Genomic DNA, 23509 nt, shown 5'->3' on the forward strand with positions numbered 1-23509 from the left:
TTGTTTTCATTGCTTTTCTTTTCTTTTAGGTTCATTTCTTGATAGTTGTGAGTTTGTTGTTACTTTATTGTTCATATTTTTTATCTTTTTTCCTTGGATAAGTCCCTTCAACATTTCATATATTAATGGCTTGGTGATGATGAGCTCCTTTAACTTGACCTTATCTGGGAAGCACTTTATCTGCCTTTCCATTCTAAATGATAGCTTAGATACTGAATAGAGTAATCTTGGATGTAGGTCCTTGCCTTTCATGACTTGGAATACTTCTTTCCAGCCCCTTCTTGCCTGAAAGATTTCTTTTGAGAAATCAGTTGATAGTCTAATGGGCCCTCCTTTGTAGGTAACTGTCTCCTTTTCTCTGGCTTCTTTTAGGATTCTCTCTTTATCTTTAATCTTGGATAAGTTAATGATGATTTGCCTTGGCGTGTTTCTCTTTGGGTACAACTTCTTTGGGATTCTCTGGGCTTCCTGGACTTCCTGGAAGTCTATTTCCTTCACCAGATTGGGGAAGTTTTCCCTCATTATTTGTTTAAATAAGTTTTCAATTTCTTTTTTTTTTATTTTATTTTAATCATTGTTCAAGTACAGTTTTCTCCCATTTACTCCCATTCCAGGCCACCCACCCAACCCTCCCTACTTCCCTCCCATTACCCCCCACCCCTAGTTTTTGTCCATGTGTCCTTTAAATTTGTTCCTGTAAACCCTACCCATTCTCCCCTGATATTCCCTCTTCTCTCCCCTCTGGTCACTGTCAGTCAGTCCCCTATTTCAGTGTCTTTGGTTATATTTTGCTTGTTTCTTTGTTTTGTTGTTTAGGTTCCTGTTAAAGTTGATATCATGTGGTATTTGTCTTTCACTGCCTGGCTTATTTCACTTAGCATAATGCTTTCCAGCTCCATCCATGCTGTTGCAAAGGGTAGGAGCTCCTTCTTTCTTTCAGCTGCATAGAATTCCATTGTGTAAATGTACCATAGTTTTTGGACCATACATTTACTGATGGGCATCTAGGTTGCTTCCAGCACCTAGCTATTGTAAATTGTGCTGCTATAAACATCGGGGTACAAAGGTTCTTTTGTATTGGTGTTTCAGTGTTCTTAGGATATAGTCCCAGCAGTGGAATTGCAGGGTCAAAAGGCAGATCCATTTTTAGTTTTCTGAGGAAGTTCCATACTGCTTTCCATAGTGGTTGTACCAGTCTGCAGTCCCACCAACAGTGCACTAGGGACCCCTTTTCTCCACAGCCTCTCCAACACTTGTTGTTTGTTGCTTAGCTTATGATGGCCATTCTGACTGGTGTGAAGTGGTATCTCATTGTGGTTTTAATCTGCATCTCTCTGATAGCTAGCAATATTGAACAACATTTCATGTGTCTTTAGATTTTCTGTATGTCCTTCTTGGAGAAGTGTCTGTTCAAGTCCTTTGCCCATTTTTTAATTGGGTTACTTGTCTTCTTAGAGTGGAGCTGTGTAAGTTCTTTATATATTTTGGAGATTAAACCCTTGTCTGAGGTATCATTGGCAAATATGTTTTCCCATACAGTTGGTTCTCTTTTTATTTTGATACTGTTTTCTTTAGCTGTGCAAAAGCTTTTTATTTTTTTTATTTTGTTTTACTTTTTTTATTATATTTATTTATTTTTAGAGAGGGAAGGGAGGGAGGGAGGGAGGGAGGGAGAGAGAGAGTGAGAGAGAGAGAAACATCAATGTGTGGTTGCTGGGGGTTATGGCCTGCAACCCAGGAAATGTACCCTGGCTGGGAATCGAACCTGGGACACTTTGGTTCCCAGCCCGCGCTCAATCCACTGAGCTATGCCAGCCAGGGCTAAAGCTTTTTATTTTGATGAGGTCCCATTTGTTTATTCTTTCCCATGTGTCCCTTGCTCTAGGAGACATGTCAGTAGAAAAGTTTCTGCATGAAATATCTGAGATTTTCCTGCCTACGTTCTCTTCTAGGACTTTAATGGTGTCATGGTTTATATTTAAGTCTTTTATCCACCTTGAATTTATTTTTCTATAAGGTGTAAGTTGATGCTTGAGTTTCATTTTTTTGCATGTAGCTGTCCAGTTCTCCCAACACTATTTGTTGAAGAGGCTATTTTTATTCCATTTTATGTTGCTGCTTCCTTTGTCAAATATTAATTGACTGTAGAGACTTGGGTTTATTTCTGGGCTCTCTGTTCTGTTCCATTGGCCCATGTGCCTGTTTTTATGCCAGTACCAGGCTGTTTTGATTACAGTGGCCTTATGGTATAGTTTAGTGTCAGGTATTGTGATCCCTCCTACTTTATACTTCTTTCTCAAAATTGCAGCAGCTATTCAGGGTTGTTTATGGTTCCATATAAATTGTTGAAGTGTTTGTTCTATGTCTGTGAAATAAGCCATTGGTACTTTAATAGGTATTGCATTGAATGTGTAAATTGCTTTGGGTAGTATGGACATTTTGATGATATTAATTCTTCCAATCCATGAACACAGTATACGTTTCCATTTGTTTGTGTCTTCCTTGATTTCTCTCCTCAGTGTTATGTAGTTTTCTGGATACAGGTCTTTTACCTCTTTGGTTAGGTTTATTCCTAGGTATTTTATTTTTCTTTTTGCTATTTCAAATGGGATTTTTTCCTTGATCTCTGCTTCTGCTGTTTCATTGTTGGTGTACAGAAATGCCTTTGATTTCTGGATATTGACTTTGTATCCCGCTGTTTTGCCAAATTCATTTATTAGGTCAAGCAGTTTTTTGGTAGAGTCTATAGGATTTCCTATGTACACTATCATGTCATCTGCAAACTGACAGTTTTGTTTCCTCCTTTCCGATTTGGATGCCTTTTATTTCTTTTTCTTGTCTGATTGCTGTGGCTAAAACTTCCAGTACTATATTGAATAGAAGTGGTGAAAATGGACATCCTTGTCTTGTTCCTGATCTTAGTGGAAAAGATTTTAATTTTTGCCCATTGAGTATGATGTTGGCTGTAAGTTTCTCATATATGGCCTTTATTATGTTGAGGAATGCTCCCTCTATCCCCACTTTGCTGAGTGTTTTTATCATAAATGGTATCTATTGATATGCTCATCTATTGATATGATCATGTGTTTTTTGTCTTTGCTTTTGTTTATGTGATGTATTACATTTACTGACTTGCGAATATTGTACCATCCTTGCATACCTGGAATGAATCCCACTTGGTCATGGTGTATGATCTTCTTAATGTACTGTTGGATGCGATTTGCCAGTATCTTGTTGAGGATTTTAGCGTCAATGTTCATCAGTGATATTGGCCTGTAGTTTTCTTTCTTTGTTGTGTCTTTATCTGGTTTTGGAATTAGGATGATGTTGGCCTCATAAAAAGAGTTTGGGAGTCTCCCATCTTTTTGGATTTTTTGAAATAGTCTGTGAAGGATAGGGGTTAGCTCTTCCTTAAATGCTTTGTAGAATTCTCCTGTGAAACCATCTGGTCCAGGGCTTTTGTGTGTTGGGAGTTTTTTGATTACTGCTTCAATTTCTTTTGCTGTTATTGGTTTGTTCAGGCTTTCTGCTTCTTTTTCATTGAGTTTTGGAAGATTATATTTTTCTAGAAATTTGTCCATTTCATCTAGGTTTTCAAATTTCTTGGCATACAGTTCTTCACAGTAATTTTTTACAATCCTTTGTATTTCTGTGGTATCTGTTGTAATCTCTCCTCTTTCATTTCTGATTGTGTTTATTTGGGTTTTCTCTCTTTTTTCCTTGATGCGTCTGCTTAAAGACTTGTCGATTTTGTTTATCTTTTCGAAGAACCAACTCTTGGATTCATTGATCCTTAGAATTGTGCTCTTAGTCTCTATGTCATTTAATTCTGCTCTGATCTTGGTTATTTCCTTCCTTCTGCTTGCTCTGGGCTGTCTTTGTTGTTGTTCCTCGAGTTCTTGTAGATGTAGGGTTAGGTTGTTTGTTTGAAATGTTTCTAACTTTTTTAGGTGGGCCTGTATCGCTATGAACTTCCCTGTCAGGACTGCCTTGGTTGTGTCCCATAAGTTTTGGGTTGTTGTGAGTTCGTTTTCATTTGTTTCCAGAAACTTTTTGATTTCTTCCCTAATATCATTCTTGACCCATTCATTGTTTAATAGCATGCTGTTTAATCTCCATGAATTTGAGTGTTTTTGGTTTTTTTCCTTGGGGTTGGTTTCTAGTTTCAGTCCCTTGTGATCCGAGAAAATGCTTGGTATGATTTCAATTTTCTTGAAATTCTTGAGGCTTGTTTTGTGTCCTATCATGTGGTAAATCTTTGAAAATGTTCCATGTACATTTGAAAAGAATGTGTATTTAGCTTCTTTGGGATGGAAGGCTCTGTGTATATCAGTAAAGCCCATTTCATCTAGGGTATTGTTCAATGCTACAATATCTTTGTTGATATTTTGTTTGGAAGATCTGTCCATTTTTGATAGTGGGGTGTTAAAATCCCCCACTTTAATTGTGTTGCTGTCAATATCTTTCTTGAAGTCCTCTAAGGTTTTCTTTATGTATTTCGGTGCTCCTATGTTGGGTGCATATATATTTACAATATTTATGTCTTCTTGGTGGATTCTTCCCTTGAGTATTATGAAATGACCTTTTGGGTCTCTCTTTATGGTCCTTTTTTGGAAGTCTGTTTTGTCAGATATGAGTATTGCTACCCCGGCTTTTTTTTCCTGTCCATTTGCTTGGAAAATTTGTTTCCAGCCCTTCACTTTCAGCCTGTGCAGATCTTTTATCCTGAGGTGGATCTCTTGTAGGCAGCATATGTGAGGGTTATGTTTTCTTATCCAATCAGCTATTCTATGTCTTTTGATTGGAGCATTTAATCCATTTACGTTTAAGGTTATTATTGATAGGTATTTATTCATTGTCTTTTATGTACATGTGTTCCTCTCTCACTCTCTTCCTTTCTTTCCTTAAAGCAGTCCCTTTAGCATCTCTCGCAGAGCTGGCTTGGTGGAGGTGTATTCTTTTAGATTTCTTTTGTCTGAGAAGCTTCTTATTTGGCCTTCTATCTTGATTGAGAGCCTTGCTGGGTAAAGTAGTCATGGCTGCAGGCCTCTGGTTCTCATTACTTGGATTATTTCTTGCCATTCTCTTCTGGCTTGGAGTGTTTCCATTGAGAAGTCAGCTGTTAGCCTTATTGGGGCTCCCTTGTATGTTACTTCCTGTTTCTCCCTCGCTGCCTTTAAGATTCTCTCTTTGTCTTGAAATTTTGCCATTTTAATTATGATGTGTCTTGAGGTGGGTCTCTTTGTGTTCCTCTTAATTGGGACTGTCTGTGTTTCCTGGATTTGTGTGACTTTTTCTCTCATCAAATTAGGGAAGTTTTCCATCATTACTTTTTCAAATAGGTTTTCTATCCCTTGTTCTTCTCCTTCTCCTTCTGGTATCCCTATTATACAGATATTATTACTTTTCATATTGTCTTGCATTTCTCTTAATCCCTCTTCATTCTTTCTGAGCCTCTTTTCCTTTTCTTGCTCTTTCTGGGTGTTTTCTTCTACTTTGTCCTCTAGCTCACTGATCTGATCTTCTGCTTCATCAATCCTGCTTTTCATTCCTTCTACTGTGTTCTTCAGTTCAGAAATTGTATTCTTCATTTCCTCTTGGCCCTTGTTGAGAGTTTCTATTTCCTTTTTTATGCTGATGTAGTTTTCAGTGAGTTCATTGTAGCTTCCCTGTAGTTTCTGGTAGCTCATTGTGAGCTCATTGAGCTTCCTGACAATCATTGCTTTGAAGTCAATATCTGATAGTTGAATTGCCTCTATTTCATTTAGCATTCTTTCTGAGGCTTCCTCCTTTCCTTTCATTTGGGGACTGTTTCTTTGTCTTCCCATTGTTTGTGAGACTCTTCTTGTTCGCCTCAGCTTCTTAAATTGATCTGTTCTGGCTCCCTGGGTTTATGTTGTGAACTTCTTTAGTAGAATAGCAGTGAGTTTCAGTGGTGCTGTATCCTTGATCTCCCCAGCTCACTGGTCTTGGGCTGTCGTTTAAGTTGGCTTTGTGTTTGCCTTTGGGTTTTGATTGTTGTTGAGTCTTTCTTTGGTGGTTCCTTCCCACCAGCTAGTTAAATGAGGACCACTCTGTCCACCACCTCCTGTATTTTGTTGTGCTGGTGAGGGCAGGTTGTGTTGAAGCTGGTTCTTTTGTGTGTATAAGGTTTAAAGAATTCTTGTTCAGTTGTTTGTATTGGGTACTGTCTCTACTATTTAGTTGTATTTCCAGATAGGTCCTGGATTGAGGTTTGTGTGGTTACTACTCTCTCCTTCACCTTCTTCTGTTGTTATCTGTTAGTGGTTCTTTTGTTGTTGGGTTTCCTCTTCTAGTGGGTATCCTGATGTTCACCTCCTCCACCTATTCTTTTTTGTCATCAGTTGGAGGGGAAGGAAAAATGGTTTAAGACAGCAACAGAGAATTCTATGCTATTTACAGTAGTAGCAAGTAGGGAAGAGATAGGAGATCCTTTGACTATGTATAGTGTTAACCGTGATCTTCCACTCAGCTAGCTGATTTTTAGAAAGGATGGAAAGAAGATAAGACTCTTGTTGGGGAAGGAAGGATTGTGAGTTGGGTCTATAAAGTAGGGAGGTTGTGGGAGGTCAGATTCTGGGGTAAGGTGAGAGTAAAGGATAGTAAATACGTGCAGTGTGTGAGGGAATAGATTTAACCACTACAGTAATAGAGTTCAGGAAACTTTGAAATGGGCTAAGATCTGAGGGGGGTTGGTGTTGTGAAGTAATTACAATTGCATGGAACAGCAGTTATTTACAATATTATGGCAACAATCATACGACAGATTCTATGAGATCTAGGTAACAAGAATAGGGAGTACAGAACCTCGAGTAGTGTGCTAATGGGACACAGGTGAGCTAAAGGACAGTAGATTAGCAATACAGTATGGAAAGAGATATCAGGGGAAAGCTGTCAGGTCATACAATATATCCAGCCTAGCAAAGCAGACTATACAAAAAGAAGAGGGATATAAAAATACTATTAAAAAAGATGTAGGAATACTGGAAAAATAATAATACAAATATGCAATAACTTGCAGGTTCTCTGTAATAGCAGAGTGAAATTTATCTCACTGTCCCAGCTGTTGTGATGCCTCTTCTTTGGGTTCAACTTTGGTCTTTTCACTGATCCAGGATTTTGTCTCACTTGTAGGTATTTAGAAAAAATTTTAAAAAGTAAAAATAGAAAAGGCAGACGAAGGAAGGAAGAAGAAATAAAATTGGAGGACAGGAAGGAGGAAGGAATAAAACAAGAAATCAGGTAAGAGAGGAAAAAGAAATCAAAAGAGAATAAAAACAATAAAAATTAAAAAATTAAAAATTGTTAAAAAAATAGAATCAAATTAAAAAGTCTCTTGATTTCAAAGTGGCCAAACTGGTTTTTCTGCTCTTGCTGGCTGAGGCAAGCTGAAGGATGATTGGTTTGGCTTTTCTTCCTCGGCTAGTGAAGTTTGCACTGGCTCCTCAGCCTTGCACCCTGGGTGTGGGAATCAGGTCTTTCCCCACGGTTGCTGCTGTGGACTGGGGTGCGGGGATGCTCTCCCTGCACTCGTGCCCGTGTGCCCTCATGCTGGTGTGCCCACAGCTGGGTAGCAGGGAGGCTGGAGCCACTGATCACTTTAGGAGAATTCCCCAAACAGTGTCTGTGTCTATTCACTCCTTCCTCTTGAGAAATTCCTCCCGTTCAAACCTGCCACTCCCCACAGTGGCCTGGCTTCCCCCACTGCCAAACGCTCCAGCCAGACCGGTGACTGTCCGGGTCGGCTGCGTACTCAGCCCCTCTGGTGTCCACAGCCTCCAAAGGTGCTCACAGTCCCCATGTGTTTGTCAGCACCTGGATTCCTCCCAGAGCCACTCAGACCTTGTTTGGCTGGGGAGGGAGCAGTTGACCCGGCTCTCTCCCAAGGACCCTATGGCAAACCCAGCAGCGGGCCCTGGGTCCGGGGCTGTGGCCCCGGGACCACACGCTGGTCCCTGGGACCCTACCTTGTTGCAGCACTCTTCTTAGGGTCCGGTCTTTGGTCTTTCGGTTCTGCCACAATCCTTGGTCCCCTATTTTCAAAAATGCTGAAGTATGTTGGTTGCTTGCCTCTCTATTCCATAGATCGGTCAGGATTTTCTCCCCTGAGCAGAGGAAAGCGGAATCTGCTCCTTCCTACTCCGACGCCATCTTAGTCCCCCTCTTTTTTTTTTTTAAGATTTTATTTATTCATTTTTAGAGAGGGAAGGGGGGAGAAAGAGAGAGAGAGAGAGAAACATCAATGTGCGGTTGCTGGGGGTCATGGCCTGCAACCCAGGCATATTCCCTGACTGAGAATTGAACCTGCGACACTTTGGTTTGCAGCCCGCGCTCAATCCACTGAACTACGCCAGCCAGTGCAGTTTTCAATTTCTTGATGTTGCTCTTCTCCTTCCGACATCCCTATAATTTGGATATTGGAATGTTTCAAGTTGTTCCAGAGGTTCCTAAGACTCTTCATTTTTTTGAATTCTTTTATTCTTCCTTTTCTTCTGGATGGATGTTTATTTCTTTCTTTTGTTTCAAATCGCTGCTCTGAGTCCTGGTTTCCTTCCTATCACTGTTGGTTCCCTAAATATTTTGTTTTATTTCACTTTGGGTATCTTTCATTTGTTTGTTTGTTTTCATTTCCCAACCAAGCTCAATCAGATCTGTGAACATTTTGATTACCAGGGTTTTAAATTCTCCATCAGATAGGTTAGCAATCTCCTCCTTGCTTAGTTCTCTTTTTGGAATTTTGCTCTGTTCTTTCATTTGGGCCTTATTTCTTTGTCTCGGCACAGCTAATATGTTGTAAGGGGGCAGGGCCTTAGGTATTAATCCAGGCAGAGAAACCCTCCTTGCTGCACTGCAGGGGAGGGGCCAGAGAGGAAACAGTGCAGCTTCCCTGCTTGCCTCTAGAGCACTTTTCAACAAACTCTCATGTGAGACTGGGAGTTTCTCCCACCAGGGCAACAACCATAGCCCACAGTCAGCTCTTAGTCTCAGCTATCCCCTTAAGTCAGCCCCCCCGCCACACCCTCCTCCATGGTCTGCTGGGTCGCCAAGGTTTTTCTGAAGTGGCCCTCACTGGTCCACTGTCTTACCAGTCTGGTCGTTCTGGTTGATTTTTTATTTAATTCCTTGGTTGTTGGAGTTCCATGTACTTTGATTTTCTGGTGCTTTTGGTTGTTTATTGATTTTAGATTGGTTGTTATCTTCCTTTTCATTGTACAAGGAAGCAAAGGGTTTCTACCTCTGCCCCCATCTTGGCCAGAACTCCAGCAATGATTTTTTAAACGCAAAGTCAACAAAAGCGAAAATAAACAAGTGGAACTACATCAAACTAAAAAGCTTATGCACAGCAAAGGAAACTATCAATAGAATGAACAGTGAACCCATGGAATGGAAAATAATATTTGAAAACCATATATGTTATAAGTTAATATATGTGATAAGTTAATACCTAAAATATACAGGAACTCAGAACTCAATAGCAAAAACAAGAGGAAACAAAACACCAAATAACCTAATTTAAAAAAAATAGGCAAAGAAACTGAGTAGACATTTTTCCAAAGAAGACATACAAAAGGCCAATAGGTGCATTGAAAGGTAATCATCATCAATCATCATCAGAGAAATTAAAGTCAAAACCGCAATGAGGTATCACCTCACACCTGTCAGGATGTCTATAGCAAAAAGACAAGAGATAAGTGTTGGTGAGGATATGGAGAAAAGGGAACCCTGTACACCATTGATGAGAATGTAAATTGGTGTGTCTGCTGTGGAAAACAGTATGGATGTTCCTCAAGAAATTAAAAATAGAACTACCACATGATCTAGCAACTCCACTTCTGCATATGTATATGAAAGAAATGAAGTGACTGTCTCGGAGAGGTGTCTGTGCTCCCCTGTTCACCCAGCATTGTTTACAATATCTGATGTACGGAAACTTCCCACATATCATTTGATGGATCCGTGGATAAAGGAAATATGATATAGATACACAACAGAATATTATTCAGCCTTTAAAAAGAAGGAAATACTACTTTTTCAACAACAGAGATGGACCTGGAGGGCATTATGCTAGGTAGAGAAAAACAAATATGCATGGTATAATTTATATGTGGAACACAAAAGAAAGTTGAACTCATCTAGACAGAAAAGAATGGAGGTAGCTGCAGGCCGAGAGATGGAGGAAATAGGGAAAGGGTGGTAAAAGGGTATAAACTTTCGGTAATTAGATAAATAAGGTGTTAGGATCTAAGGTATAACATGGTGAATATAGTTGATAATTCTATATTATATAATTGAAGTTGGCTAAAAGAATAGAACTGAAGTGTTTTTACCAAGAAAGGAAAAAGAAAAAAAAGGTGAATATGTGAGATGAGGTGATGGGTGTGTTCATTACCTTAAATGTGGGAAATCTTCTACAATGTATATGTGTACCAAAAAAAATCATGTTGTACACTTTCAACTTATTACAATTTTATTTGTCAAGTATATCTTAAGCTAAAAAAAGTTTAATGTCATTAAAAAATCCTTTGCCTGTGTTGAATTGGGTTTATTGTTGAGTTGCAGAAGTTCTTTGTATATTCTAAATCTTGGTCACTTCTTTAGCATATGATTTGCAAATATTTTCTCCCATTCTGTGAGTCGTCTTTTCACTCTCTTGACAATGTCCTTAGATAATTATTTTCTATTATTTTGATGAAGTTTAGTTTTTGTTTTGTCTTTTGTTATCATATCTAAGAAATCATATCTAATGTCATGAAGATTTCTTCCTATGCTTTCTTCTAAGAGTTTTATGTTTTCAGCTTTTATGTTTAAGCCTATAATTGATTTTGAAATAATTTTTGTATATGATGTAAGGTAGGGGTCCCAATTCATTATTTTGCATATAGAATCCCAGTTTTACTAGTAAAATCAGTTGAAGAAACTGTCCTTTTCCCACTGAATGGGCTTATATGTGAGCTATTGCAGGTTCTCTATTTTATTCTACATCCATATGTCTGTCCTTATGCCAGAGCCACACTGTTTTGATGACCATATCTCTGTATTGTTTTAAAATCAGGAAATATAAATGTTTCAAATTTGTTGTTCTGTTTCAAGATTGTTTTGGCAATTAATAATATTTTAAAGTGCATTCTAAACAGACTTTATATGTTTATAAACTACCTGTCATATATGAAGATTTATGCCAATGACACTGATATTTACAGGTTAAACCTGACCTGTCCTAAGCCCTAGACTTGAAACTTACAGACAACTCCAGCATGCTTCTCAATACCAATGTCAAAAACAATTTTTAATCTCTTCTTTGAAATGTGCTTCTCCTGGTTTTTACATTTTAGTAGATAGCATCACACACTTTTTCTCCCTTATTCTTTTTTATTTTATTTTACTTTTTAAAAAGATTTTATTTATTTATTTTTAGAGAGAGGGGAAGGAAAGGAGAATGGGAGGGAGAGAAACATCAATGTTTGGTTGCCTCTCACATGCCCCCTTACTGGGGACCTGACCCATAACCCCAGGCATGTGCCCTGACTGGGAATCAAACCAGCAACTCTTTGGTTTGCAGGCCTGCACTCAATCCACTGAGCCACACCAGCCAAGGTGTTCTCCCTTATTCTTCACCACTGCTTCTCTTCACTGTCCCCTTCCATATCGAATCCTTCACCAAGTCCTGTTGGCTTTTCTTTCCAAATATATCCCCCACCTGACCTCCTCCACTCTCATTACCCTTGTTACAGTCATCATGTTTCCTGCAACCACTTGTCTTAGTCTGCTCTTTTCCCAGAGGTCAGGAAGTCTGAGAAAAGATGAATTCTGGAATCTTACCTTTAAGACATTTCTCCAAATATTCTAGGGTTATTCTAAACATTTGAATTAATGCCAGAATTAAAGATCCAAATGCTAGGGATCCTGTGTGATATCTGGGCAAAGATAAAGTGAGAGTAAAGGTTAAAGTATCTTTACTATTAACTAAAAGGATGTTAGTTAAACATGTTTTATAGGTAAAAGGGAAGTGCAGGAGGACAGATAGCAGACTCCTATTCAGACACATAAAGGTCTAGAGATTTTTAAATCATACAATACATATTTTGTCCCATAGCTACCAAAATAATACTAATAGTCTGTTGGCATAAAATAAGATGTTAGAGCTGAGCAATGGTATGACAGAGCCAAGTTAATCCTTAACCTTTAATATGGTGCCTTCCCCTATCTCTTATCTCTAATAACCTAGATAATGGTTTTTAGAAGAATACTAGCCTGGGTAGAGAGTATAAAATTGTGGCTATAAAACCAGACGGAGCCAATGAACATCCATGACTCTTGAATCATACCTTTGGGCTCATATGTAGTTTGCCACTTGAATGATAAGCACAAGATAGAGTTACAAGTATATACTAAGCGGAACTTGGAAAACAGAGATAGGGTTCAACGTGGAACTTACCGTATGGCTCGTCCAAATGCAGTGAAAAGTGGATGTGGTGGGATGTCATCAGGTTTTTTCAAGGCCCAGTAATAAGAAGCAAAGGCACCAGCAAGGGCACACTGGCCCAATGCAATGACAAAGTTTATAAGCCAGAGAAAAACAAATAGATTGAACATCTGGAAGGTAGTGATATGTTGATGGTACAGGCTGTTTCCACCATAGAAGGCAAAGTTACATTGAGCACCAGGGCAAGCTTTGGAAATTCCAGTTTTGTTAAAAATCTGCACTCAGAAAAAAATGTGGATAATATTGTATTAAATGCTATTCCAAGATAACACCTTCCTTGCCTTCTCCCTTTGTGTAGCCTCCCAAATGCATGTCCTGTGCTTTTTCTATGAGCTTCTGCTATTTTCCATTTATATAATTCTTTAATGAGCTCTGGAAAGTACACTGTATCTTATTTTCTATCCTGTGTTCATCCCTCTTCACCCCCTTTAGTTTCACATTTATTAGTGCTGTTGTTGACAATGACTGCTTCTTGGATATATGACAAGACAAATGAGCTCAGGAAATAATAGAACTTTCTTTCTATTCTCCCACCACTTCCTGTGTTTTCCTTCTAACACCTGGCCAACTCCCCCTTCTCTATGGTGATCCCTGTCAATACACCAGGTCTCTATTTCAGATGACCCCTCCAACCTCTAGAGGAAATGGAGCCAGGTTCTGTAGTGACATTAAGTAAAAGAGAGTTCTTTTTACTTACCGCTGGGTTACAGGTTCTGTTGTCATGTTTACACTGTCCACCTGGAGTTACGATTTGGTATATGGGTACCCCTGATGTAGCCAAATAACTGAGTGAACTCTATTAAGGATAAATTATTTGCTGGTGAGTTTAAAATACATAAACATGAAAATAATGCAAATAACTTAAAATTCCTTTGAGAGATTCACTTCAAAAAACTTCTAATCTTTTAGTAATTCATCCATTCTTCAGGTCCGGAGGAATATAACATAGATCAGCTGCAGTGAGAAGCCTCTTAAAAACAGTAAAATATATTGAAGCTTTTTAAGGTTATCGTGAGGAAGAGGTACCATATGTGAAGACAAAATAAAACAAATTCTACCATATGATCTAGATGAGGGGAAATTTAATTAGCACATTGAAACTTTTTTTTAGAGCTTAGAGGGGAAAAAATCATCTGTTTCTTTAGGACGTTCCTAATCTCCCCAGGATGAAAAGCGCTGCAGCCTGGGGTCTGGAACAGTGCCGGGAACCTGAGGTTCAATGAGGGAAATACCGAAGGATACACTGCTGTCACGGCCCAGTAGCAAATACAGATCGAGAGGAAAAAGAAAGTTAAAACCGGATAAATTAATGTACTGGGAACATATCCAATGGCTCTGAAATAAAACAAAGAGTTGAAATTCAAAATGATCCAGTGTTATAATTTCTCAATTAAAGTTTTATTTGTTTGAACTAGAACTGAGCCTTAGACTGAATTAATTCTCAGAACAGTAGTAATAACCATAGACTCTTTTTTGCTAATCATGCTGGCATATTCTTAGTCATTAAATTTTATTTATTGTAATTTAGAGACATTATTTCAATGCTCATGTTTGGTTCCTGCCCAGACTTCCCCAAACTCTCCCCTTTGCTTATTCTGACTTATAAATACTTGATATTGTATAATCATAATATTTCTTCCTTTTGTTTAGATTCTTAGACTTTAAAATTGGAAAAGATCTTGACAATTATCTGATCAAATGTGAGAATCCCCCCTAATTCAAGATCTTCTGTACTATCTTCAAAATATGTTCATAAGGCTCTGGTGACCACACTGTTAGATCTTTTTATATGACACGATTTATTCTATTTCTTACCAACATGTTAGAAATTTCTTTCTTAACTGCCTGCCTGTAATTCACATCCACTACCTTCTGGAAAAGAAATGACCACCTTTTCAACACAGCAACCCTTCAGAGTAACTCCTTTTATTCTGCAGGATAATCATTCTTTCGATATTCCCTCATAAGACATAGTTTCTGAAATGGTCACCATCCTAGTTGCCCTGTCCCAAACTACTTTCGAATGTTCTTTTCAGCACACGACACTGGAGTAAGTCCAATACTGTTTGACATAGCCGCTGAGGACTCTCTGATGAGACTATTCCACACCTAAGAAACAGACACTCCATAGATTCCTTTTGAAGTTGTTACCTTCTTCATTTCACTGAGCTATGCCATTATCTCCTTTCTCCAGACACTGCTGGTAAGTGAATTGTTGAGCTTCCCACTGTTTACCTTGTATTCTCGCACCCATTTACTTCAGCTCTTATTTTCCCTGAAGCACACTATCAACCTGTCACAGCTGCATTGGCCCTTTGTACGCACACACTCACACATGCATGCGCTCATACATATATTTAGAGGCATAACACTGGGGCACGTCACAGTGAAAAGCACAATATCATATTATTCTAATAATCCAGCAAATCAGTCGTTTTCCATGGCTAATGATAGGGTGTCATTTATTGTGGGAAGGAGAGTTTAATTCAATAAACTGCTCGTTAACCATTTAAATCATGGGCTTCAGTAACAGTGTTATATTATAAATTACAATTTTCTTAAAATAATCCTTAAAGACTGTTTAAAGTAATTTGGTCTTTAACAACTTAGTTTCTGTCACTCTAAATGGAGAGCATGATCTGTTGTCTTTATAGTAATGCTTTCTTTGTTTCTTCCATGCATTATTCAAAAGTTTACAGTATTATCCTGGAGTGACCTTTTGGAATAGTTCAGAAACTGTAGTTGTTACTATCTCCCAGCATGGATTTATGAAAAATTTAGTGTTTATTTTATAGTATTTTTAATAAAAATGGCTCAGGGTATAAAGTGTTTCTGAATTAAGAGGTGTAGATACAAAATATTTATTGGTGCTGCTAGGATCAATTATTCTTTTTATTGGCAAAATTTGTCATTCATATAGAAATGGTAATAGTATGCAACTGACTTTATAGAATTATGGTGCTTTAAAGTTCTGCAAATGATCTCAACCATTAATATTAACATATGACTTAGTATGGGAATAATAAAACATATAGTATAACTTCATTACTTACTTTCACATACATTATTCTCCTAACATACTTTTAGTGCTTAAAAAAGTGCTAATATGTAGACAGACAGGTTTTAACCTTGCTTTACCCAGTGATCACTGAGGTTTCAGGGACACTGGAGGACATGTTAGCATGACCTTTCTAATAACTAGCAATTTAAACTTGAACAAGTCTTCTTGAATAGGAAGCAGATTTCTTTAACAAGTCTTCTTAAAGGGAAAGCAGTCTGGGGCATCTACACAACAGGCAGGGGCTGACTGGACTGCCATACACACTCAGTGAGTTTTTCCGTCAGGGCCTTACTTGCTCCCTTCCTTCAGCAGGGCTATGGAGACGCGGATCCGGGTCCTAAGGAAAATCAGCACGAGGATGACAAGCACTTCCAGGATGCAGAGTATTACCACTTTAAACAGAAAAGAAAAAATTAGTGTGTGATACAAATCAATCCAAAAAACAAACTTTCTCTGCAGAAGTTATGAATGAACTTCATGATTATTGCTGCCAATTCTGACACTTGACAGTTTCAGCCAATCTTAGAAATTCACTTTCAGAACCGTCCAGAAATGCTAAGGAATCTTGATTAAAACCTTTAGCTAATGTTTGGCCTGCTCAGGTGGCTTTGTCTATGGAAACATTTCACGCCATCTGTAGAAATAGGAAAACAGGCAAGGAAAAAGGATGGGCTGCTTTAGGCAGCTCTTAAATGTTTCACTTTTCCTTCACTGAGTAAGAGAATTGTTACAGAAGAAAGTTTTTGTCTGTCCTGCTCACAATACCTCTCAATGAACTGATCTGGTAGCAGGGCCTTGGCTACCCACATTTTCATTTTGTGACTCCACATTCATGGCCCAGACAATGGTATCAGGGTTTAAACACAGCCCAAACTGTCTAATGGAAGTCTCAGAATTAGAACTAAGTAAGGTATTCTAGGTTAGTTTTGAGTTCGAGTTTATACACCTCCTCTTGAACTAAGAGTTATACAAGCTTAATAAACTGCACCAAAACTATCTTCATGAGGAGTACATAAATCTGGAAAGAAAGGATAAAATTTATGTGTGTAGAAAGAGAGAGAGCAAGGAGAGAAATTCTTGGGTTCTGTTTGGCTTTTGTTTCCTTGATTTAGCTACTTTGAAAGTCCAGCTGCTTCCCTGTTTCATTTTTGAGTTTTAGGAGACTCTTCTATGTTCTAATCAGAATGCCTCCACCTTGGCACCAGCTTGCTCCAATTTACTTTTCTTTTCAGCTAGCTTGAATTAGTTTCTTTTTACTCGGAGCCAAACAGTCCTAATTATTGATTTCCTCAATTCTAAAATAAATACCTTTAACTTAGTATCTTTTTAGGAAAAGTAAAGAAATCCTTCATTAAACAGCTATTCATTAACTATAAGATGCATCCTGACTTCAGAGATGCTCAAAAGTAAACAGGAATGATCTGAATATTAAGGAAATATACCACTGCTAATAACAATCTAAAATTACCAAAAAAAAAGCTTAATGGAGAGTTCATTAAATTTCCGCCTGTGAAAGAATCCATTCCATAGCCTGCTTCCAGCATGGTTATTCTGCTGATGCATGAACATTTCCACTGCTAACTGCTAGGGTGTGCACCAATTCATCCTATTGTCCCACCATGGAGACCCGATGCTGCACCATAAGCCATTTAAGATTTCCAAGTAAGCAGAAATCAGTTAGCCCAGACATGTGGGAGGATCTCAGTAATGTGCCATTTTGCTACTCTATCTTTTTTTAGTTAAACTGTGCATGTATGTTTACATGCACATTTGATTCTCTTAAAACATAAAATTGAGCCCCAAATCATGGAGTATATAGTCATATTAAGCTAAAATCATTATCTTTTTTTGGATGAACCTGAGAATATGAGATATACCAGAATTGGTTTATATTCTGAAATTGCATTGATAAGAATATTGCATATCAATCTTATATCTTTATAAAATTACATATTTAAAATGGTAGTATTAGAGAAATTTAAATGCCTTTTGAATTTACATATTATAGTCCTTCCTTGTGTTTGAATAAGAACAAACAACAGAATTTTTTAAAGACCTTACAGAGAAGCTGGTATACTTAAAGCTCTAGAGGAGACTGAGATAGTTAAAAACAGAAATAAGAATAGAACTATCAAAAAAAAATAGAACTATCTCCTAACACAATTCAAGACTCATAAAAATCATATCATTGCACATATAACTCTGCTTATTTTCAGTGTTTCTGTGGATTAGTGTAATTGCACATATGCACTTGTCTCAGGGACCTAGAATTTGGTCCATACACAGCACAAGTAATCAATTCATGTCTGATAAATGGGTTGTAAAAGCTGAGGCTCATTTGAGAAAAAAATAATATTTCTAGACTTCAAAATAAAAGAAAGCTCTGTATTTTCCTCAAGGCACATCTCTTAATTTCCCAATAGCAGATTCTGATCATTTCAATGATTTTTGTGTCGAAGCTCCTTCAGAGACAGCAATGGGTGACCACAGCACCTGTGACTGAGGTTCACTGGAGAGTAAAGCTAGAGGTCACAGTGCATAGTGTCATCTTTAGAAATGATAGCTAACAGTAAGGGGATTGCTGAGGAGATAAGAATTCACTTCCAATTCAGGAAAAGTGATTACATGAGGATGCCAGTTCCAAGATGTCTGATTTTTAGAGTTAAAAATGGCTGTAAATGAAATAATTCTTCTGCAATATATTTGAAAAAATAATGTGTTTCTTATGTGAAGAGAACTAGTCTGATGAGAGCAAGGATTGGGTGTTCTGATCCAGCACCATCCAAGGAAAAGAGAACAACTAAATTCGGTCAACCAGGGCGTCTGGTGGGGGCGGCTGTGCAGAAGGCCATGTCAGCAAGCTTGGCATGAGCCTGAAGAAAACGGCTCTCGAAACTCTCTGAGGCCCTCTGTTAAAAAGGCTCCTCATTAGGAGCCTTGTACTTCACATGCTTTGATCCCAGGAAAGCAGTGTCCTCCACGGGATATGTTTGCATGCTGATCAGGGAGAGTGTAAAACAAACAGTGTATCCAGCGGCATAAAACTGACAGTGTAAACAAATAAAGTGGCACTCTGGTGGCACAGTGTGAGCCTGGACCTGAAAGCCTGGTGACTTCTGGGTGAAGTGACAAAATCAAGTTTTCAAAGTTATGGTGATGGAACCCGTCCCTGGAATCATGATGCCCCCCAAGATATTGACCCCTGTGCAGCTCTGCCAGGCTTCCCTAAACACGTCTCACCTGGCTGTCAAACTTCAAAGGTACGAAGATGAATTTTCTTTTAAAGAACACATAATTGGAGATTATTTTCTAAGACTTGATGAGAGAACATGAATCTCTGTGAATTGCATGGAATATTAAAATAAAGCCATTCTAGGAATATAGGTTTAAAGCCATCTCTGAAATCACCTTGCTTTAAATATTTTGTTAACATTATCCTTAACTAATTTGATAATCTGAATAAAGAGTTCAAGATGCAAATTTATTTTAGTGACTTATTATTCTAATTCCTATAATAAATAATTTAAAACTCCTGTTATAAAAATTGTTTCTTATTTTTTGTCCTTTTTTTTTATAAAACAAGTTTGATATATCAAGCATTATTTCCTTTTAAAACACCTTTCTTGGATATCAGTTTAATGGCTATCAATACCCAAACCCCAAATATTTTAATTTGAAAGCAAAAAGTTTAAAATCATTGTAAAGTAATGTTTTCTTAGATTATATAATAGATTCTACTCCATGACTTTTCCACTTACTAGTAGAATGAATACATTTACTTTAAGAATGTTAGCTGTGCTTAACACAGGGTAACTGTGCTTAACAAGTTACACCAACCCAAGCTTTCCTTCAGACAAAAAGATGCTTTCTCCTTATGACAATTTTAACAAAACCAGTGTTGAAAATCCACTCACTAAATGCGAACCATGTTTGTTTCAGTTGTAAATACATCCTTATGTCAGTCCGAAACCCGATGTCATAAATGGTTAGGTGAGAATTTGGGTGCTGGGGGTTGCTGTACTCCTGGTGACAGTGCCATATTCCTTGAAAGGGAGAGAAAAACAGACTAATATTAAATGCTATTTTCTGAAATATAAGCTATGCTCTTATCACACGTATCTACTTGTATTTGACTAGCATGGTCATTTCTACAAAGGCAAGATTCGTGTTATGAACATAGAACATATTTTATGTTCATCTAATAGCCTTAAATGTGCTACTATATTCAATATAAATGTTTTCAGCATTTGTCTGGATGCCTGCGGCAACACTTGGCTTTAAGTGTCCTTTCAACTAGAAACAACTTTAATGTCCATCCGTAGGGACTGGTTAAATACTTGTTCAGTGGAATACTATATTTCCGTATAAGAAGGAAAAAGACTAGAGTGATATTCAACAATTTCTATGATATTTTGTTAAGTAAAAAAAGCAAAGTACAAAATGACATAGTCAGTATACTGTAATTTGTATAATAATAACAGTCTTTATATATAATTTCTTGTATATTCATAAAGTATTTCTGTAAGGGAACATAGAAATATAATATTTTGTGCTTTTGGGGATGGAAAATTAGTGACCTGGGAACAAAATGAGAATGAAAATTTTAACTGTATAAACTTCATACCTTTTGAAATTTGAAGCACATGAATGTACAATCAACTTAAAAAGCAAATTAAAAAGTCATTTATATTGCAAAAAAAGCCATTTTCCATTTTTTATGGTGAAGTCATGTATTGGTGGAATTACCTAAAGCCTACTCTTATCAAAGTTTGTATCTGGGGAAGGCAAATATGGACCAGCTGCATTTCCCCCAAAACTCTGTTTTTCAGACTACATAATGACTTTTTACTCAGTCTACAAGGTAGTAGTAAAAATTACAGTTAAGAGGTCTACCCATTTTAATGACCAATGGATCTGGATTAGGTCTATTGGAAATGTTCCAGTTTTTTAAACTAATGAGGTTTTGTTTGTTTGGTTGGTTGGTTTTTTTTTTTTTTTTAGACATAAGGTGAGGGTGAGGCCAATGGAGAGAGAAACAAAACTAGACTAGAAAAGACATTTGTTTTTCAAAAAGATATGACAAATTTCTTTCTTTCAGGCCCTGCTTTCCCAGTATATTTTAAAAATTTCCTTTAAAAATACTTTATAAAATATCTGATACATAAAAATTATATGTAATACAGAAGTAGGTTTAAGGCATAAAGTAAAATGAACACATATGAATGCATCACTTAGCTGAAGATTTTGCTTTAATTAAACAAATTAAAATTTGTTATTCTACTCTATATCCTATCATACCTATTTGTCTCTTCCTGCCAAAGAGCAATTATTCTAAATTTTGTGCTTATTATTCTATTTTAATAAAAAATTGCATTGAAATTCCCCCCTGCGGGAGATTTATATCTCATACAGATTTACTATTTGTTAGATTATTTATTTATTCTTGTAGTACTACAAATTTTGAGGATATTTCTTTAGATGTTTACATATTTAGAATTGGTATATCTTTTTAGTGAATCAGATCCTTTTTATAACTAATAATGCTTTTTATTCTAAAACCTATTTTGTCTGATATTATTATGGTTACTGCAGCTTTATTTTTGTTAATCATTGCTAGTATATTTTTATCCATGTCTTGATTGTGAAATTCCTTATGTGTTGTATAACTTTTATAAATAATATATAGCTCCAACTTGTATGTATATATTTTAATCTTAATTGAAAACCTCTGTATTCTAATTGATGAGTTTAATACATTTATATTTGATGTATTGATCTATTTATTTTTGTTTCTACTTACTTTTTGCATTTCCTGTTCTACTTTGTGACTACATTTCTTTTCTCCCAATTTTTTTCTTTTAAAAATGGGTAAGTTTTCATTTGTATGTCTGTTTGTTTATTTGTTTATTTATATTCTACTTTGTTCCTCTACTGGTTTGCAAATACCTACTCTATTTTTAGATTAGATTACCCTTGAAAATTTGCTATGTGATTTTAATTAACCAAGTTTAAGTCAGTATCTTCACAAGAAAATATAAGGAGCTTAGATCACTCAACAATCACCTCACTCTGATTATTATTCAGTATTTTGGTTTTGTATATTTAGACTTCAAAAAAGTGGATATTATTACTATTTTACACAAAGTTTATTTAAATTTACCTACACATTTGCCAATTCATTTTCTTTGCTCATGATTCTTTTTTTTAAAGATTTTATTTATTTATTTTTAGACAAAGGGGAAGGGAGGGAGAGAGGGAGAGAAACAAAGTGTGATTGCCTCTCATGCTCCACCTACTGGGGACCTGGACCACAACTCAGGCATGTGCCCTGACTGGGAATCAACTTATTACCCTTTGGTTCCCTCCATCCACTGAACCACACCAACCAGGGCATAATTCTTTCTTTTATGTCATATCATTTTGTGTAATCATTTCCTTTCTTTTTGAAATACATCTTTTAGGAATTTTTTTTAGTATATGTCTATTAGTAAACTCTAGTTTTTACTTATCTTAAAATATTTTTATATTACTCTCTTTATTGAAAGATAGCTTTGCTGGGTGTATAGCTGTAGGTTGACAGTTATTTTTTCTTAGCTCTTTGAAGTATTATTTCAATTCTTTTGCTGTTGTTGAAAAGTCTGCTTCAGCCTAGTTGTTTATTTGTATGTGATGTCTTTTCTCTGCTGTTCTTTTTCAAAACTTTTGGTTATTGGTGTTCTGAAGCTTCATAACAATTTATTCCCTACATCATTAATTTCTTGCTCTCCAGTATATAAACATGCCAAACAGTATGTAAACATGTTGTTCTTTCTCCCATCTTAAAGAATAAAACAAAAGAAATTCTACTTTTGATCTTTTCCCCCTCATCGATAGCCCAATTTCTTATTCATCATTAAAACCAAACTCTCCAAAGTAACCATTTATATTTTTTATCTACAATTTCTCTCCTCCAACCCTTCCTCAAAATTGGCCCTAAACAGGTTTCCCACTCTCATTATTTTATCAGAACTGCCCTCATCAGATCACCAGGCATCTTTCTGCATTTCTAAACCAAGGCTAACTCTCAGTTTTCATCTTTCTTGACCTATCAGCCATATTTGACATGGTTGATCACTCCTTTCTTTTATCCCTTGGCTTCAAAAACATCACCTGCTTTTAGTTTAAAAAAACAAACAACCAGAAAACAAAAACCTGTTCTCCTTAATTATCTTTGCTGGAGTCTTCTCTCTCTCTGACTTTTTAAGATCAGTGGGCCTCAGAGCTCAGTCCCACATCTCTATCTACATTTATTGGTGAGCTCTTGGTGATCTCAGCTAGTCTCAGCTCCAGTGCTCCTGACTCCTAAATGTGTTTCCCTAGGCTAGCACACACTCTCTAATTCTAGGCTAAATATCCAATGCTTCCTTGACATCTCCACTTCAATGCCTAATAAACATCTCAAACTCAACATGCTCAAAATTAAAGTTCTGATCAATTCCCTTTTTACAGCAGGCCTGCTATTCTCAAATATACCCTATCTCAGTTGATAGCTTTTTCAGTTGCTTAAGTGGAAACCTCATTCTTGACTTCCTACTTTTTCTCATGAGCTGCATTCAACTCATCAAGAAATTCAGCTGTTTCCATATTAGAAATGTGATCTGAGCTTCCCTAATTTGGCTCATAGATTACCATGATAGTCACTCCACTGGTCTTGTTGCTTCTTCCCTTTCCTCACTACAGTTTCTTCTCAACTCAGGGACTAGAGCAATCATCACTTCACATCCCCTCCTATGCTCAAAACTCTACAATGCCTCCCCATTTCATGCAGAGTAAAAGGCAAGATCTTACAATAATCTATGTCTCTGTCTATCCCTCCAAAAATTCTATGACTTTGTCTTGTACTATTCTCCCCTTCACTCAGTATACTTGAGTATACTCAGTATACTCAGTATACCCACCCACAT

General features: G+C 37.0%; 1 protein-coding gene across 1 annotated transcript in view; it reads right to left on the reverse strand.

Moving 5' to 3' along the window:
• SLC44A5 (solute carrier family 44 member 5) overlaps positions 1-23509 on the reverse strand; it is a 344959-nt gene that overhangs the window by 17901 nt on the left and 303549 nt on the right. Inside the window, 6 exon segments of the mRNA XM_036026299.1 lie at positions 11842-11936; positions 12458-12720; positions 13203-13290; positions 13748-13840; positions 15859-15958; positions 19481-19609. Of these exon segments, the coding sequence (XP_035882192.1) occupies positions 11842-11936; positions 12458-12720; positions 13203-13290; positions 13748-13840; positions 15859-15958; positions 19481-19609 (768 nt within the window).

The sequence above is a fragment of the Phyllostomus discolor genome, chromosome 5 (genome assembly GCF_004126475.2).
Source record: "Phyllostomus discolor isolate MPI-MPIP mPhyDis1 chromosome 5, mPhyDis1.pri.v3, whole genome shotgun sequence".
In the NCBI taxonomy this organism is placed as follows: Eukaryota; Metazoa; Chordata; class Mammalia; order Chiroptera; family Phyllostomidae; genus Phyllostomus; species Phyllostomus discolor.